At 43.8% G+C, this 17,733-nt stretch overlaps 1 protein-coding gene across 1 annotated transcript in view; it reads left to right on the top strand.

The window, feature by feature from the left end:
• Positions 1-14,896, top strand: part of PPP1R37 (protein phosphatase 1 regulatory subunit 37) — a 43,714-nt gene extending 28,818 nt beyond the window's left edge. Inside the window, exons 6-14 of the mRNA XM_018561525.1 lie at positions 1,132-1,251; positions 2,668-2,818; positions 4,645-4,800; positions 7,132-7,244; positions 8,271-8,412; positions 10,802-10,968; positions 11,653-12,229; positions 12,780-12,875; positions 14,588-14,896. Coding sequence (XP_018417027.1) covers positions 1,132-1,251; positions 2,668-2,818; positions 4,645-4,800; positions 7,132-7,244; positions 8,271-8,412; positions 10,802-10,968; positions 11,653-12,229; positions 12,780-12,874 — 1,521 coding nt within the window. The 3' untranslated portion in view covers position 12,875; positions 14,588-14,896. The remainder of the gene's footprint in view (positions 1-1,131; positions 1,252-2,667; positions 2,819-4,644; positions 4,801-7,131; positions 7,245-8,270; positions 8,413-10,801; positions 10,969-11,652; positions 12,230-12,779; positions 12,876-14,587) is intronic.
• Positions 14,897-17,733: the final 2,837 nt, after the last annotated feature.

Below are 17,733 nucleotides of genomic sequence, written 5' to 3'. Positions count from 1 at the left end.
TCTCTCTCTCGCTTGCGCTCTCTCTCTCTCGCTTGCGCTCTCTCTCTCTCGCTTGCGCTCTCTCTCTCTCGCTTGCGCTCTCTCTCTCTCGCTTGCGCTCTCTCTCTCTCGCTTGCGCTCTCTCTCTCTCGCTTGCGCTCTCTCTCTCTCGCTTGCTCGCGCTCTCTCTCTCTCGCTTGCTCTCTCTCTCTCTCTCGCTTGCGCTCTCTCTCTCTCTCGCTTGCGATCTCTCTCTCTCGCTTGCGATCTCTCTCTCTCGCTTGCTCGCGCTCTCTCTCTCTCGCTTGCTCTCTCTCTCTCTCTCTCTCTCTCTCTCTCTCTCTCTCTCTCTTTCGCTCTCTCTCTCTCTCTCTCTCTCTCTCTCTCTCTCTCTCTCTCTCTCTCTCGCTTGCTCTCTCTCTCGCTTGCTCTCTCTCTCGCTTGCTCTCTCTCTCGCTCTCTCTCTCGCTTGCTCTCTCTCTCTCTCGCTTTCGCTCTCTCTCTCTCTCGCTTGCTCTCTCTCTCTCTCTCTCTCTCGCTTTCGCTCTCTCTCTCTCGCTTTCTCTCTCTCTCGCTTACTCTCTCTCTCTCTCTCTCTCGCTTGCTCTCTCTCTCTCGCTTGCTCTCTCTCTCTCGCTTGCTCTCTCTTTCTCTCTCTCTCTCTCTCGCTTGCTCTCTCTCTCTCTCTCTCGCTTGCTCTCTCTCTCGCTAATCGATGATGTGAATAGTTATCATTATCGATTAGTTGTTGCAGCCCTAGTTTGCAGCATCCAAATCCCATGTAAATCTTTCCCAAGGATCCCAATCCTATCCCAAGCATCACTCTATTGCTTTGCCTCCAGTTGGCAAATACATGTACATTTTGTCTTTTATTCATCAGTCATGATGCTGTGGAAGCTTCTGTGTTAGACTGCTTGACAGTTGGTTTTAGATTACCATGTGGCTGGGCTGTCATATATACTGATGGATGTTATCAAGCACTAGATTTGCATGTTCGAGTTCTCTGTTCATAAGGAAAGCAGGTAAAAGTATTGTTTGGTAATACTGAGTGACCCAGCAGCTCCTCATTGTAAAATAATGTCCAGCTTTTTAATAAGACTAAAGTTTTCCTTTTGTAGAGATATGTCACTCCCCCTTTTCTGGTGTGTGCAGGGCGCCTCCGCTTTATTTGACATGATTGAGTATTATGAATCGGCAACGCATCTCAACATTTCCTTTAATAAGCACATTGGCACTCGGGGATGGCAAGCCGCCGCTCACATGATGCGTAAGGTAAGCGTATATTAAACCTCAAGATGCCCATAGATACCTGTATTTTATTCCCAAATTTTTGCATATTGCATGGAATACATTGGCATAGAATCGAGAGGGGTTAGAACCCGGGTCAGGTTTTCATCATTGTGCTAGTAGAAAGATTTCCTCACATTTTCTGATCTAAAAATTTGTCAGATGAGCAGGAAGTGAGTGAAAATCTCAACAATTGGGTCATATGCATTTGGGACGTTGACAGGGGTTCTAACCCTTTCTCCTATACTAATAAAGGTGATGTTATTGCTTTCTTGGTCCGTTAGAGAGATTATGTTCACTTCCTGTACCAGTGACACAAAAATGCATGACAGCAGGTCACAAATGAGTTTACTTTTAACAATTCTCTACTTTGTTGAACACTGAAAAGGGAAAATTAAACTTTGCCTAGAGTTGGGCTATAATACAGTGTTAGGCCTCGTTCACATGGGCAGCCTAGGGTGAGTTAAAAACAGGCAGCTGGTCTGCATTTTTAGGCAGCAGGCCGATAAGTTAGCACTTCAGCCGAACAGTGATGTACACGTTGCCATGCTCGCGTTGATTTGCTTTGCGGCATGGCAAAAATTAGACGACATGTTGTTTTTGGCAGGTGTTGCCAGACACAACCATTAATGTGAATGGGACTGTACTGTAACTACTTGGCATACAGTAGCGACATGGTAGTTTGATGTGAAATCCCCCGTGCAATAAAATAAAAGCAGATATGCAGGTAGCAGCAGTGTTGCCACCTAGAGGCTTCTGCTCTATGCCCTTTCAAAAAGTAATCCACGGCAGATCACTTTTCAGAGGGATGGTGGAGCCTGCAACCAGTGTGAACGAGGTCTTAGTGTTAGAAGCAAGTTTAAATATATAGAACAGTATAGAGACGTTTGCATTGTATGTGCTCGCAGCAATGTGCGGTCTCCATATATACTTTTTGGAATGAGCACAGCCCTTTCTAGTTATAATGTGACCTGTAGAGAGAAGTAAGCTTTGAACTGTAGCATGTATCGGTATGTCAAATTCTTTTTATTTTAGCTGAAATGTTGCATGCCCAATTTCTGTGGCCTTTGGACACACAGAAGGTGATAAGTTCACATCACACTGTATACTAGTTATTGTCAATTCACCCCCAAACCATCTACCTGCACTATGTGTATACTCAAATGATGCATTTTATGTTTGAACTTGAAGGGAGTTTACAAGATAATGCTTATGTACACTCTCTGTATTGGTCTGTATTATAGACCAAAGCCAGACAGATATGTGCTGCCACCGGGGAATACAGAGGCTCATGCAACATGTTCTCTTTGTTGCTTTTTGAAAGTGATCTTAATAAAAATACAAGTATATTGTTTTTCCAAATAAAATGTCATGTAATGTGTCCATTTTGATATGTGACAGACAAACTGTCTGCAATACTTGGATGCTCGCAATACCCCTTTGCTGGACCATTCAGCTCCATTTGTGGCTCGAGCACTCCGCATAAGTAGCAGCTTAACCGTCCTTCACCTGGAAAACACCAGCCTCTCGGGAAGACCGCTCATGTTACTTGGTGAGTGCCCTCTTGTTGCCGAATGCCTTAACTGTATTGACTTGTTTTACATCAAAAATGATTTCATGTACCAGAGGCTGAATTCATGAAGCTTTACACAAGGATAGGGATCTTTATTTTCAGCCATGCGACTATAACTTTCTAATCTCATAGGGCTCAGCTAAAAACAACGATTACTTTTTTGAAAATAAGGATCCTTAGCCTGGTGTCTTAGCTTTGTGAACTCAGCCTTGTGTTTTCACCGTTTTTGGTAGAATATTGATAGGAGTTCTTACAGTAACCGTTTTGTGTTACATGGTTTAAATTAGGGATGCACCATTCCTAGTATCAGTATCAGTGCCAGTGCCGAGTATTTGGGCGAGTACTCGAATTCTCGCCCAAATGCTCCGATGCCTAGCCCCAAACTTCTGGTATCAGGTAGCTGGGCAGCGAGTCATTACACGCTGCCTGGCTTCCTGATTGGTCGGGAAGCCAGCTCCATGCTCGTCACGAGGGAGCATGGAGTCGGCTTCCCGGCCAAACAGGAAGCCGGGCACCGTGTAAGGACTTGCTGCCCGGCATCCTGATTGGTTCGGGAAGCTGGCCAATCAGGAAGCCCGGTGTCGTGTAATGATGCGGCGCCCGGGTTTCTAATTGGTCGGGAAGCCGGCTTCATGCTCCCTCGTTACCTCATGACGAGGGAGCATGAAGCCGGCTTCCCGACCAATTAGAAACCCGGGCGCCGCATCATTACACGACACCGGGCTTCCTGATTGGCCAGAAAGCCGGCTCCATGCTTTCTCGTCACCTAGTGACGAGAAGCATTGGGACAGCTTCCCAGCTAATCGGGAACCCGGATGGCGAGTCTTGACACGCTGCCCGGCTTCCCGGCTAATCGGAAAGCCAGCTGGCGAGTCATTACACGCAGCCTGGCTTCCATAATGGAACTTCCGGTATCGGTATTCGGTATCGGCGAGCACTGAAAAGAAAATATCGGTACTCATACTCCATACTGAAATACCAATATCGGGGCACCCCCTACTTTAAATCCATTTGAATAACTGTTGCTGCAATTCCTCCATCACCACTGGTAGTTATTTTACCCATCTCCTGTTACTATCACCTTTGCTGGATAGCTTGCTCTGTATGTAAATTCTAGAGACATTTTTAAATACAGGCATGTAAAATAAAAATGAATTCTTATACTAGATAATATCATTACATGTGTTACTCCCATACAATTATCAGATTTTAATATTTTTGTGATGACGGTCTATACAACTTTCCCTTAAAGGGCTTATGTATGTGATGGTCATTGAGACAATGTATGCAAATTCAGTTTTTTTGTTTTTGCTTATATTTTATCACAGTGAGAACTGATAATTGGCAAAGGCTTTGAGTATTGATTGACACTTTAAAGCCTAACTCTGGGCACCACCATTTCCATAACGTAAAGGGGGTTAGGGCTTTCCACAAACCTGTAGAATAGAGTTTATAGTTCCTTCAAATAGTTTTGCGTTATATGCATACTAATGTAAAGAATTAAACTGAAAACTGCTAGAAGTAGCTAGAAATACACCTAGAACCAAGAAACTTGATGACTTTTAGACAATGACAATACTGTGCAGTGGGGGAATTCTTTTTATGACATGTTGTACATTACCGAGGCTTTGCTCAGTCAGCTACACATTTGAGTTTTTGAGGACTGCTTCCTTTAACTTTCTCAGGTAGCTCCCTGCTTTTTATTTATTGTATTAGTTACTCCCACTTGGTTCCTCTTACTGCTTCTTTTCAATTTCTCTGTATTGTATTAGCAACTCAGTTCTTCTATTCCTCTCCTGTTTAAGCCACTGCCCTAAAGATGAATATAGTGTTGCGGGAGCTGTACCTCGCTGACAACCGCCTGAACAGCCTGCAGGACGCTGCTCAGCTGGGAAATGTATTAAAATTCAACAGCTGTATACAGATTCTGGACCTGCGGAACAATCACATCATGGACTCAGGTGAGTGTTGACTGTGTGTTTTTCACTATCACTTTGCAGTACTTCTGAAGCATCTCTGTGTTTCATGGGCTAGTAATGAGGAAGTACACACTTACTGGTACAGTTAGGGCTGAATAAATCCCTACAGACATCGCACCTGAAAAATAACAGCAGTCACTCAGCTTTTATGATCCTTTTCTGTTCTAACAGCACCTGTCCTTGTCTCTACAGGGCGATTCCAGCTTTTATCATCTTGTTTTCTAATAGAAGAACACCAACTACCACTTTACAATGTAGGCAATATGTTAGGCAAATGAAGGTGTAAGAAATATTGTACACAATACACCTATTTTGTTTTTTTTTGTCGTGTGTTGCCATGAATCTGACCTCCTCCATCGCTTGTATATGATGTAAGGCTATAAATGTAACTTACTACTCGCAGATTATATTTCTCAATAAGAGAAACGTAATCTGCGAGATGATTCCACTGTTTAAGAGCGCAATAATACCACGGTAGGGACACACTTGTGCTGTGCCCATGGCATGCCTGCTTGCAGGTAAATGTAGATATTCAACAAGGGCTACTTACTGTGAGTAACAGAGTGAAAACATGTATTCAGTATTATTCAGAACCTTTTATTATCCAGAAGTGATCCAATACATTTGTGAATAATGTAGAAATCAAATGAAAATCTTTTGCATGAATTTGTCCCTCTGGGTCGTGAATTCTGCAATTAGCTTGTCCATGCCGCCATTTTCTTGTGAAGTCATATTATAAAAACACTTGTAAATCAATTGTACTCAGCTCTACCAACATCATACTGTTTGTCAATGGAGAGTGTATGATAGCAAAAATGTTTACGTTTTGAGATAGAGAAGGGACAAAAGCTAAAGCCAGGTATAAACGCTTCAAATTTCATCAATAACCAGTCAAAACTTGCTGTGTGGGTGCCGCTGTGGGCACCCTTCCGCCCGTCGTCCCTCGATCAGCTGATTGAAGCAGCTGGTTGGAAAATTCTCAGCCAAACGAAGCTAGTAACCAATCAGCGGCAGGCTCCAAACGCTGTCAGAATGCAAAGAAACAGCGAGGTATTCGCGGGTTGAACGAAAAAAAAAAAAATAGAACCGCGTACACGTCTCTTTAGTTCACATTTTAGACCATGTTTCATGTTACATCCATATTCAGGGTGTAACATAAGTCATCTAATAAAAAAATGTGCATTTATTTTTTCTTTCTCAAAAAGTGGACTTTCCCTTTTAAACCCTTCAGTTTATTTTTTGCTGACAGTGTCCCATTGGGAGGATTTCCCTTCACTTTCTGACCAACAAATGCATCAGGAAGTGATAGGAAATCTCCAGTGAGGGGCTAGCCATACATTGCAAATTATGCACAGTGGGTGCCCCAATTGGCACCCTTAGGTCCAGCATCCTTCCATCAGAAAATCGAAGGAGCCAGATGGAAAATCTTCAGGGGAACCGTGAAGGTAGCGAATCAGCTGCCGTCACTGTTCGAGTATTCTGACAGTGGCACACTCTATGCTGTAAGAATACAAAGGACACAGAGGGAGATTCGGTCCTTCCACACTGTTTGTGGATGGAGGAATCTGTTATATTATGTTCCTTCAGCCCACTGGCTGGCAGAAAAAAAATATAACAATGTACGGCCAGCTTCAGTCGACATCGGAATAGGTGATCTACCCTCAGCTCTTGTTCTGGTGACAACTGTAACATTTTACACTTCCCATCATTTTCTTTGTGTCAGTGACAATGGTCACCAGCACAAATGAAGAGGGTGTATCTACCTAGCAGAGACACTAAACGGATTTAAACCTGACAGGGGATCTAATCTATTTTGGTTTTAAATACTTTTAATATTTTGTATGGTGAATTTTTTTATTAAAAGGAAGGTCCATGGAAGTTAGGACAGGTAAGTAGCTGTATATTTTCTGTTGTTTAAGATGGAAATTCACAGCCTATTTGCTGCTTGTGTAAACAATTTGAACATCCCTTGTAACACTTGTCCTGGGGATAATTCCTGATCCACTTGAAAATGATCACATGTTGACTATGCTGTAAAAACTCTGTGGTTGTCTTCACAATACATGCATCTAAGAGGGGTAAAATGTATAGTAGGTCCTGGCAGTGCAGCAATGTACACTGGGGACAGTTCCCTTGCTGCTCATTAATGTATGCCTCTGTATCACTGATCTGAAGATATAGTTGCATAGACAATGGAGATACGGAGAGCTGTATTTTTATTCTGTGTAGACTACCTACAAATATTTAACATGTTGATGTGTTTGCTTGTATATTTTTGCTAACATACTGTACCTATTTTTGTTCTACATCCAGGACTGGCTTATATCTGTGAGGGGCTGAAGGAGCAACACCAGGGATTGGTCACATTAGTCCTCTGGAACAATCAGCTAACGCATGCTGGCATGGTCTACATGAGCATGTGCTTGGTGAGATTTGTTATTGAGAGCATGTGATTTTGTTGTGATATGTTGTGTGTAGTGTGCAATGTAAGGAGGTGTGCAGAGGAACAGTTGTGGGGGATAAGTAGTGTACAATGTAAGCAGTGAATCTGGGATAAAGGTGATGTACAAGGAAGAAGGGGGTCCAGAGGTAGATGAGATGGGACGTTTGTAGTATACAAGAGAGGGAGGCTCAGCAGAGGAGGGCGAGTTGGGCATTTATTGTATACAAGGCAGCCAGGAGATTTGTGGTGTACAGAGAAGGGGTCTGGGAGATTTGTGGTGCACAGAGGAGGGATGGGAGATGTGTGGTGTGTACATAGGAGAGGAGGATGTTTACGTTAAGCATGTACAGAGGCTGGGGATGTGAAAAAATTGTGATGTACGAAAGAAGGGGCTTTGGAAGATTTGTGGTGTACAGAAATGGAGCTAGAAGATTTGTGGTGTACAGAGAATGGGCAGCTAGGAGATTTATGGGGTACAAAGGAAGGGGAGCTGGGAGATTTATGGTGTACAGGGAAGGGTAGTTGGGAGATTTATGGTGTACAGGGAAGGGGAGCCAGGAGATTTATGGTGTACAGGGAAGGGGAGCCGGGAGATTTGTGGTGTACAGGGAAGGGAAGCTGGGAGATTTATGGTGTGCACAGCAAGGGTATCTGAGATATTTATGGTGCTCAGAGGAAAGGAGAGCTGAGATATTTATGGTGTATAGAAGAAGAGTAGCTGAGAGATTTATGGTGTACAGATGGGGAGGGGGAGCCAGGAGATCTGCATTGTACATAAGATGGAAAGGTGTGTGTGCTTCATAAAGAATGTATAAAGGAAGGACAGCTGGGAGATTTTTGGTTTACAGGTGTGGCAGGGGAGATGTGGGCTGGCTAGAAGAGTGTGCAGAGGAATGGGAGTTAGACATCTTGACTGTGACACCTTTCTTTTGTATTTAACTCTCTTCTCCACTCTTGGCACCAGTAAAATCATTCCACTAATGCATGCAATGTGTTCTTCCCCTCGTAGCCTCACACCCAGACTTTAGAAACCTTAAATCTTGGTCACAATGCTATTGGCAATGAAGGTGTCCGCCATCTTAAGAACGGCCTGATTGGAAACCGAAGTGTCCTCCGGCTTGGCTTGGCATCTGCCAAACTTACCTGTGAAGGTAATATCCAAATCCTGAGCTGATACCTGGCCAGTCACATGTGTTATGTCAAGTGATTGACTTCTCAGAAGTGTAGCCCGCAGTTTTTGGGCTAATACACTATGATTCAAGGAGGTAAGAAAGTGGCTAACCCAGGTAAGGACAGACCTAGATTCAGTCCTTTGATGAATAAATCAATTAGTAAAACTGGTGTAACTTCCGCCCTCCAACATTCCATAAACAGTCATTTAAATGTAACCTGTCATTTGAGCAATACTGTGACTGGCACTGCTGAGCTGCTTCTGAAACAATGCTAGCTGCCCGGCTTTCATGCTGATCCACTAACCTTACTACTACTAGATCTGCTGGGAGTCATTTTTTTACATACCTGTTGTAGGTCCAGTGAGCCACAATATTGGAGAGAGAGGGAGAGCATTTTCAGAAGAGTTACGCTGTGGCTTTTTGCTCTTCTCTCCTTTTTAGTGTGATGGAAGCCGGGTTCAGTTTGGTCCATATTCTGGATCCAGCACTCTGATGACACTTGTAGTGATACTGAATAGGATCATATTCTTTACCCTGAAACTAGTATACAGCCCAGACTCAAATACTTTTTTAGTCCATTAAACATGAAAAATTGTGTATGAATGTTACGGTGTTTTCCTTTGCAGCCAGGAGGTGGAGCTCTTGGGTCTTTTTCACCGGCAATCCTTAGCCTGTTGTCGTGGCTTAGCATGGTGGCACTGTAGTTGGCACTCTTGGCTTGCAGTGTTTTGAGTCTGGGTGAAAGTGGACCTAGCAGCAGATATACAGGTGAAACTCGAATAATTAGAATATCGAGGAAAGTTCATTTATTTCACTAATGCAACTTAAAAGGTGAAACTAATATATGAGATAGACTCATTACATGCAAAACAAGATAATTCAAGCCGTGATTTGTCATAATTGTGATGATTATGGCTTACAGCTCATGAAAACCCCAAGAACCCCAAATCCACAACCTCAAAAAAGTAGATTATTACATGCAATCAATAAAACAAGGATTGTACATAGAACAATATCGGACCTCTGAAAAGTACAAGCATGCATATGTACTCAGTACTTGGTTTGGGCCCCTTTTGCAGCACTTACTGCAATTACTTTTGCACGATATTCTAATTATTCGAGTTTCACCTGTATATGTTATGTTAGGTGCACCTGTGCTAAATAAGGTGTAAGTGTGACGCCTCTTAAAGAAATCACAATGCTCCCCCTCACAATGCTTTCAATGGCTTTTCTCTCCACAAAGACAGAGCCATATTTGTTGAGACATCATCACCTCTCCAGGAAGTTTGGTATCTACTTCCTGGAAAACGATGCTGGCTCACAGTCCGCACAGTCATTTACATTTTGGAGGCTGTGCAAGTTTTGCTTGTGTTGTGGCACAGCTTTGCCCCGGCTGCATTCTCTCACCTTGTGACTACACAGTTGCAATATAAAAGTCTGATCACTGGTGGATTGGAGACTGAGAAAAGTGTTTCCTCCTGCATGCAGCAGATTGGCGACATCATATTAGCTTCAGCAAAATCACTTGACTGGAGCTTTAGGCTAGGTTCACACCTAGACGACACCTCACGATTTCACGCGGATTGCCGCGCGGTCAGGAGTCGCCTAGGTGTGAATCGATCACGCTGTGGGTGCCATTATTTTGCAATGGCACCCCAGTCGCGCCAGGCGGATCGCGCGGTTTCCCGCTGCGATTCCACCTGTGCCTCCGAACACGATAAAATAGCCACGCATCGTGTATCGCCAAAAAAAGGTACATGTACCTTTTTTTTCTGCGATTGCCACTTGGATGTTACCTCATTGAAATCAATAGGGACACGCGGCAATCGCTGCCTGCATTGTGCAGGACCGCGTGATCCCGGGACGCGCGTCCGGGTTGTCACATGGTGCAGTGCAGGCGTGAACCTAGCCTAAGGGTGTTTTGTTTTTAATGATAAAAGGATACGGCTTTCCTGAAAAAATATCCTGCATGTCAGAAAATTATATTCGTGCAGATCTGTAAAATTACTGAAAGATTTAGTTTAATTTCCAACCAAACATACTGGTAGGTACAGTGACTTCCACCCAAAAGTGTACCTTGGTTGGGACTGTGAGTAACGTTTACTGTCAAGTGCTAACACCATGTACGTAAGTAAAAGGAAAAAATCAAACCCTTCCAGTCTGTTTTGGAGGAAAGCAGGGCACCGGGACAAAAGCTATAGAAATATGGAAAACGTACAAGCTCCTTGCGGATGGTGTCCTTGGTGGGAATCTAAACCCATCAGCTCAGTTCAGCCCAGTGTGTTCGGTACGGCGGCTATTGAAAGAAATTGTAGAATTAGCTGCGTTCATATTGTCTTTTATAGGTTTTTTTTCATTGGTTCTTCAGGTGCTGTTGCCGTAGCAGAATTTGTGGCTGAATCTCCGCGGCTCCTGCGTCTAGATCTTAGGGAGAATGAGATCAAGACTGGAGGCTTAATGGCTCTCTCGCTGGCTCTTCGTGTTAACCAGTCACTACTTAGACTGGATTTGGACAGAGAACCGAAGAAAGAGACTGTGAGTGTTGCATGTACTAATCTTCTTTTCTTCTGCTCAGATTGTTTATTGATATATTGTATACGTGTTTCCAACTCGGGTGAATCTCCCTTTTGATGAATATGCAGAGAAAGGATTGTTCTGTTTTTGTTTGTTTGTTTTTTGTTTTGTTTTTTAAAGTAAACATTTTTTTTTAATTGGATGCAAATTTTAAACACTGTCCTATGTTATGTGCCCATGCTGAATAGCAGTGTAATTCATGCCTACCGATATCTCCAGCTGCCGCCACTTGAACACACTGTGCTCTGGACACACTCTATCAAAGGGTGGGATCTGTGTTCAGGCCAAGTCATTATTTGGATGCTTGTACGTGCACATCATCCTCTGACAGAGCACATATGACCCTGCCATGGCTTTGTTCCAGGGTTAAAGCTTATCTCCAGTTAAAAAAAATAAACTACCCTTGCAATGGGTCTTCCCCCCACACTGCAAATGTTAACTGCTCATTTCTATCTAGGGGACCAGTGTAAAGGACTTTTACTTAGCTGTTCCCTGCTTCTGCTGCTTCCAAGACAAGAGCCTGCAAGCTGTAGCTTGCAGATATCAATTTGCAAAAATATACAACTTTATTTTAATTAATTATTGGTTTTCTTGTTTGCTTTGTTTGTGCTTACATATAATAGCCATCATCACTTTTATTTCCAGGTGAAGAGCTTTATTGAAACACAGAAGTCCCTGTTGGCTGAGATTCAAAATGGCTGCCGGCGGAACTTTATCTTAGCCAAAGAGAAGGAGGAGCGTCTCCAGCAGTCGGCATCCATGGCAGAGATTGCTACCGCTGCTGAAGAGGAAGATTCAAGCACTGCCCCTGAGGAGAATACCCTCCCTTCAGAAGATTGTAGCACTGCCCCTGAGGAAACCACACCTAATAATTCATCTGTACAGAATGAAGAGATTACACCTGACCCAGACCCTCAGGGACAAGATTCAGACTCTGACACAGAAGATGAAGTAGAGGAGGAAAAGCCAGTAGCAGAAACAAAGCCTGTAGTGAACTCTGTTCAGAGCCCTCCAGGGCAGGTGGCAGTGTCCAGTCCAGGTCGGGGTCACAAGATCTTCTTGGTTACCCGCGTAGAGAATCCAAATACAACAGGAGGAGGAATGACAGCCCAAGATGGTAAAGGCTCCTCGCTAGTGGGAGTGACTTCACCAGGGGGTCCTTCCCTTGCCAATGGACTTGAGGCTGCACTGGGCAGAGCAACAAGCAGCTGTGACAGCAAGGGTATGCCTAAAATTCATTTGTCTTCTTATGAACCTGTCAAGTATGTCGCAGAATGGAATAAATCCAAAGGTTCTTTTTATTGAAGGACGTTGTCACGTGTACAATATAGCCAACGTTTCAGAACCGAGCAGGGTCCCTTCATCGGGGCAAACATAGTCACTATGATCTTCATTGCTATTATTTCTTATTAATGAGGGCGCTGTTTTATAGACAGTGGTAGGTGGGAATATCGGGGTATACCAAGCTGTGTGGGAAGGGTTCTCCCTTTGTTTTTTATTTTAATAAAATATTCAGATTAAAGATATAGACCCAATATAATTTAGGCCTTCCTTTCTCTGGCATCAGAACAGTAGGGTCCGATTACAGGTTTAACCTAGGGGACAGAACATTTTCCCTAAAATCTGCTAGTAAAGCCTAAATCTGTTGAGCCCAAATACTAACATTACAAACTGAACCTTTTCATATGCCACTCTATTTTTCTTCTTCTGTCTTTTTTTTTTTTTATTGTAAACCCTTATCCAAGATTCTCCTTCATCTCATTTTTACACAGGTTCCCTTGCAAGCTTCAGCGATAGAGAACTAGAAGACTTACTACGAGACGCCTCCTCAGAACCAGACCCAAGTTTAAACATTATAACACTATAAGGTAACCATTTTGCCCCTTCTATAGTGCCGTAGGACAGAGGCTGTGGAATCGGATGTGGCTGTCAGAACTTAATGATGTGGCAGCCTCACAACTGGTGCCTACCATTGAATCTGTGTAGTAACACATTCTGCATTAGAAGGAGAAAGAAGGTGCATTTGTCTCTTAATGTGTAAAATATATTAAATAGGCTTCCAGAAAATAGTAAATTACTTTTCACTTATTGAGAGGAGCAGTAGTGTGATTTCAGCTAACCTGTGGGGTCCGTGCCAAATGACTTTGGGCTTGTGTTGTTGGGATCAGTTTGAGACTCTTCTGAGATCATTCAGAATCCACTGACAGGTGCATTGGACCTGAAGTTGACCTCTTTCTGGCCTGAATTCACTTGCTTCCAGTGGGATTTGCATTCCCGTAGAGTTGAATGGAAATACAAAACCAGCTTGAAGCAAGCAAATGCCCATCAACACAGGTTGTAAAAGCGGAACTCCTGGATGAGTTTTTTTGGAAGTATATAAGGTACAGCTAATGAAGTGTAAATTATGGACAGATCCCTGCTGGTTACTGTACAATTGCTAGTTTTATTTATGTTGGATACTATAGGCAGCACTCCTCTTCTGGTGCTGCAACTAATAGTCCTGCCACTTATGCAGTAACAGATCCTGTCGCTTACCCGCCACCTCCTCTCCCCTCATCCATTCATAAAAAGCCTTCAATTCTTGTAACAGAATGCAAGATGTTCTGTGAATGAAGAAGGGAGACCCTGTTGATCACCCTTCCCTCCTCCCCCCTTGTCTATTCACAGAATGCCTTTTATTTTGTGGCATTCCACTGACACTTTACCTGTGCTCCCTTACTGCTCCTTTCTCCATCACAGCTGGTGTCACTTTCCAGCACTTCCTGGCATGGAAGAGCATGTGACCTGACCCCTGTGACGGTGCTCAGGCTTAGTAGTTAAAGGAGAACTATGGGGTCAGGGCTTTTCCTCATAGTTATCATAAGGGTAACGGGAGGACACAAACTAGCGTCCTCCCGTCACCCAAAGCTCAGTATACAGCTCGCGGTGTACTTAGACGCCGGAATGGATCCTGACAATTCTGTCTGGATCCACCCAGCTGCGTGAGTGACAGCTGGCTATGCCTACCTAGAGGCAGAGCCAGCTGTACCCGCCCCCATCCGTTCCGCCAGTCAGCGCTGGAGGATCGGACAGGGGAGGGGGGAATCCAGCCCCTCACCCTGTCACGGCAGAGAGCCATGACAGGATCGAGAGGTGAGGGAATCCAGTCCCTTCCCTGTCACGGCTCTCTGCACGGATAGATCGAGAAGTGAGCGAGCGCCGGTATGTGTTCACTCACTTCCCGATCTACTGAGCCGACCTGTGACAGTTTCATTGTCACAGGTCGGCTCAGATTATGAGGCTGAGTGAAAATCACTCGCTTCATAATTCTCCTTTAATTTCTAGGCCCAAACACTGGCATGTGACCAAGGGAGTGGCATCCCTGTTTCCTTGGGTCGGCTGATTTCAGCATTGGCAGCTGTGGAGAAAGGCATGGCATGGGATTGCAGTGAGTATAAGGGGACCCTTTACAAAGGCACTGTTGCTTTTTCCATCATGGGCAAGGTGACATTGTCTCTTAAAGGATCTGTTCCCCAGCAGTACACATAAAATAGACCGTATGTATGTTAAAGGTTTAATCTATATCTTTTTCTTCTTCTAGGATTGATTCTTCCGACTCTTGGGGTTCCCTCTTCTGTTTTCCCTGAATACTTTTTAAACCCCAGTGATCTCGCCTTAAGAATTGGGGGCCCCATGGGATCATGTGACACGGGTTCCCCTTTGAGGACATTCAGTTGATTCAAAACTTTGCTTCCCCAAATGATGGCAATAAGGGCAGACACAGTTCCTGCAGGTAATGGAATTTGCACAGTTTAAAGATATAGCCCATTAACTTCATGCTGGGATTTTCCCCAACTGGAGACATTTTGGAGAGAAGAGACAATTTTACGGGTTTCTGGATAAAGGGACATAAGCTCCATACACTGGACTGTTACTGGCTTTGGGATTTGTCTTGGAGGAGGACTGTCGCGGACATTAACTGTGAACCTTCTGATTGTCCTCACATGGTGGTATCTCCAGTTATTTGCAGTATGATATTCTAGGGTTTTTCAACCTTGCCTTCTATACATCGCACTTACTGTGTTACACTACACTAGTCTCCCGACGATAGCTTTTGACCCTGGGGTCCAACACGTCCTCATAAAAACCGAAATCTTTGTGGCCAGGACATTCTAGGGTGATGTAGGGATTTTGGCATATAGGGGTGTAAAATGTCCTATTCACAGCACATATAAAGAACATCAAGCCTGTCTTCTGTAAGCCATGTGTTATAGTCAGGCTGAGGTGTCCATTTTTCCCTATTTGAGGTGAGGTTCTAAAAGGCCGAACTCTTTTCTGCTACTAGGTTTAGCATACTGACTACCAGAGCATGTTCTTCTATGGACCACACTTTCCAAGACCTGAAGACCTCAACCCCAGCTGGAACGATGTTTGTGTTCATTTTTGTTTACCTTCTACCCTTTTATTATTCAGGATCGTAAATGTCGTAAATCACAATGCTGTTCACCCGGAAGATTTAGAAATAGTTAGATCATATAGGGCTATGTGTACGGCAGGGGCATCTAGTTGTACTAGGGCTTTAGTGCTGGTCATGTGACCTTGGCCACACTTCCGTGTCTTGTAGATTGACGACCACAGGCAGTTGAGCAGAGTCAAGAAGCCACAAGTGTAGGTTGAACGGCAGGTTTATTATCTTCTGGCTCTGTAACAAGCTTCGTTTATCCAGTGCTGTCCAGCAGCTGTTACACTTGAAGTAAAAAAGAGATAAATCTGCCGGGGTTATCTAGCCTACTGTGATCAAAACATAAAAGCATGAGGGTGGCCATCTTGTAGTAAATCTGTGTCTACATACATGTATCATTTTCTGTACTTGTGGACATAAATGGCAACCACAACACAGGTTAATAACAGCATATTCTAATCATTGAACTGAAGAATGTCGATGTGTGCTTGCTATGGGTTACAGGACATCATCTTAATTCATACAGTGTTATTAAAGTGTATATATAGCCCAAACGTTTGTGTTTGGATAGAGGTGGGTAAGGGTTAAAATTCTTTTCAGGTTGTGTGTTGGCTGGCCTCCGGGGAGATTTCCTTTCACTTCCTGCCCTGGAGACGCAACAGGAAATCATATGAAAATCTTACAGACGCCACCGAAACCTTTTTTTTCTGGTGACCACCCCCCTCATTTTTGGTCTATGTGATGGTGCTCACCAGGATAAATAAACGGGGGTGGGGGAGCCAGGCAATCTCCCCAGCAGCAATCACAACCTGCCAGAGGATCGCTCTCCTTCCTCCACTCTATCCAAAGCCAAAAAATGTTTTACCTTTACATACACTTTATATATTAATCCCAAAGTTTTCCTAAAAGGCAGCATTAAAAAAAAAAAAAAAAAGTTGAGTTCAGGACACTAATGATATATTCAGCATGAAAATACTTCTCCAGTCGCCACATTTAGCCCACGCTACCTGTGGCCATGATGAGAGGTATTTATTGATGTGCTGACAGAAAATGAAAGCACTCGGCTGGCTTGTGTGCATTGCAGCACCTTTCTTTTGTACTGGCCGGTGTTAGGACATGTCAGCCATTAGCTCATGCTACAGCACGGAGCGGAAGACTCTAGTTGTGGTCACAGTGTCGGACATGCATGCTCATTCCAGCCCACTAATTTATGTTTTACATTTTCAGTCTGTAATTTCAAAAACACTACTTATGTATGTTAGTGTGCATGTCGTTTTAGCATGTGATGGTGACTTAGCCCCCCCAGGCTTCCTCCATGGGAACTGTTTGTTCTGTTTCTTACACCACAGAAGGTTAGCGTCTAATCTTTTTTTCTCCGCATTTAAGCTGTTGGCTTTTTCAGCCTACAAACAGAAGTCTTTGGAAACGTTACTTACATTTTGTATTTGTTAATGGTAACAAACAACCATTCCCTTTTCCAAAACAGCACTCCTCTCCTCAAACAGCTCAGGCTGGCAGTCTAGGGCCTTGCTGACTGTCCATCTATGACATCATCGGATTGGAGCCAACTGCTGCACAATTTGATTGGTTATTCAAGCGTGATATGGATGCCCTCAGTGCTGGTACTAGGTGCATAGAGACATGCCACGTGTTATATTAACTTATAAACAGGTACATGGGCTGTTTGGCCCATTTTCCGTGATGTCAGGCACATAGGGTGGACCTGGGGCTGGTCGCCAGGCAGGAGAACCTTGACCACTAGCCCCCTAGGGTAAGGGAACCTCTGGGGGAGATGCGATTTTTATTTGGAGGCTGTAAGTGCCTCTGTATTGAGGAAAGTAAAATATTTCCCTGAGAACCTCCATATTCTCACGGACACCCTAGAAGCGACCTTTTTCCGCTCTCCCTTCTTGATTGTGACTTAACAGGTCAATATACAAAAGTGTCTGTAGAAAGAGTGGTTCTTGGTGCTCCCAGTAATCTATCATTTCACTCTCCCACCATGCCCACAGCAATCAGATTTTTAGCTTTCATTCCTCTACTATAGTGTTGGAGAATGAAAGGGATAACCTGGCTGCTGTGAGCAACAAGAGCCGTTTTCATTTAGACACTGCTGGTATATATACCGCCAAATTCAAATGAAAAGGAGAGAAGAAGAAAACAGAAATGTTGCTCACAGCTAGATCTAACCTTTCACCCTTTGCTGAAATGACGCCAGCAAGATTCTCATTTTATTTTTTTAGGTTAGCCCTTTTCCCCCCCCCCCCTTCTTTCCATCATTACTG

The sequence above is a fragment of the Nanorana parkeri genome, unplaced genomic scaffold, assembly GCF_000935625.1.
Source record: "Nanorana parkeri isolate BGI_ZX_2015 unplaced genomic scaffold, ASM93562v1 scaffold528, whole genome shotgun sequence".
Lineage (NCBI taxonomy): Eukaryota > Metazoa > Chordata > Amphibia > Anura > Dicroglossidae > Nanorana > Nanorana parkeri.
This window is presented reverse-complemented; position numbering and strand designations above follow the sequence as displayed.